The 1,890-nt window shown below is 30.3% G+C and overlaps 1 protein-coding gene across 1 annotated transcript; it reads right to left on the minus strand.

The window, feature by feature from the left end:
• Positions 1–911: 911 nt before the first annotated feature.
• On the minus strand, positions 912–1,577 carry SARC_15134 (hypothetical protein; the record flags this gene model as incomplete). Its single annotated transcript, XM_014290739.1, has 2 exons — positions 912–1,070; positions 1,375–1,577. Coding segments are annotated over 2 exons (362 nt in total), but the record flags the coding sequence as incomplete, so codon positions are not given.
• Positions 1,578–1,890: the final 313 nt, after the last annotated feature.

Here is a 1,890-nt window from a genome sequence, read left to right on the forward strand (position 1 = left end):
ATATATACTACTACACTATATATATATATATATATATATATATATATATATACTCATATATATATATATATATATAATATATATAAACATATATATTTATATAAATATAAATATAAATGAATATATTAATGAAAGTATAAATAAATATATAAAAATATAAATATATTTTAATGAATGTATAATTAAATATATAAACATATATATATATATATATATATACATACATACGTATAACTATATATATATATATATATACATATAAATATACATACATACGTATATATATATATAAATACATACATCTACATATACTGATCCAAAATGATCTTGGCCTCCTACACCTATTTACAGTTATATAATATGTATTCTAGCAATTTTTTTTTACATAATGACGTATGTATAGAAATCTGCTTATGTACTAATACGTATACAACAATCGAGTTCATTCAAAATAGAATATATCACGCAATGAATACGTATTTCGAAATCGCTCCACAGTGTTTAAATACACAGCGCTGTATAACTATATAAGAATGAACATTACTAGGTGTATAGATGCAGTCTATATGGTATAAGTCTTCAATGTATAGAATTCAAATCGAAGAATACACCTAACAATACTGCAGAAAATCAGCTTTGGATACATTGCAAATCGCCACTCTCGTTGAACCGTAAAATCTACACCAAGGCATGTATGTGTACGTTTGAGAACGTGAGATACATGCGTATCTTTAGACACGTATATGTACACGTTGGAATATGTATATATATATATATATATTATGTATAAATATATATATATACATATATAGATTATATATATATATACATATATATATATATATCTATATATACATATATACATCATCTATATAAATATAAATATATATCAATGATGATCAGAACTGCACTTACATGGCCACCTCTGGCAAGGTTGCCTCTCCGGACTTCGGGAAGGCAGCAATCAAGGTGCCTTGAGAATCACCGCATGACAATCCTACAATCGTCAGAGTGGTTGATATGATAATGGGCGCCACTACCTCGACACTTTTGGTCAATCCGATTACGTCCTATATATATGCGTAAACGTAAAATATATGAGAGTTTGTACGTGGGACAGGTATGAGTATACGCTAACGCGATGCGTCAGTATACGTTCACGAGATAAAAACGAGTATATTAATACAGTATTTACATACGTAATCTAAAACGAGATAGGCACGAGCACAATCCCATCAGCTAAGTACGAGTGTATTATATTGAACAGAGTATACGCCAAAGAACGGGAGGCCTTATCGATGTTATATGGAACAAAACCCAAGCTAAAAATATAACACATACTCAGCAAACAAACCCAAAACAGCATGCGCATACTTCGAAGTTCGCGCCTTGCACTGCCTCGGCGAATGTAGCAGTGGTGCATAGGTTGTTAACCATAACGTCGCATAGACACATCGCTTCGTTCCGGTCTGTGGAGTCCCCGTCCGCAAGATCACAAGTTTCCTTCTGCGCTTCATAGTGTACGTCTATCTGCTTTCTATATGCATCTGCCTCGCATGTATTATCGTATGGTGTGGCTGCAAATTTGGATGGAAAATTGACGTAAGGAATAAATATATACAGTAATTAAACCCTAAAAACATACTGCGATCTGATGACATACACACATAGATTATAAATATATATATAAATGTGTACAATACATGCAAAAATATTTACACACACGCACAACCACGCACGCACACACACATATATATATGAAAACATATATATGAAAAAACATACAAAATTCATGTATATATATATATATACATATGTATGAATATACTATACTATATATATACATGTATAAGTGAGTCAAAAATAGATATATGTATATAACAGTATAAA

This window comes from Sphaeroforma arctica (genome assembly GCF_001186125.1).
Source record: "Sphaeroforma arctica JP610 unplaced genomic scaffold supercont1.5667, whole genome shotgun sequence".
Lineage (NCBI taxonomy): Eukaryota > Ichthyosporea > Ichthyophonida > Sphaeroforma > Sphaeroforma arctica.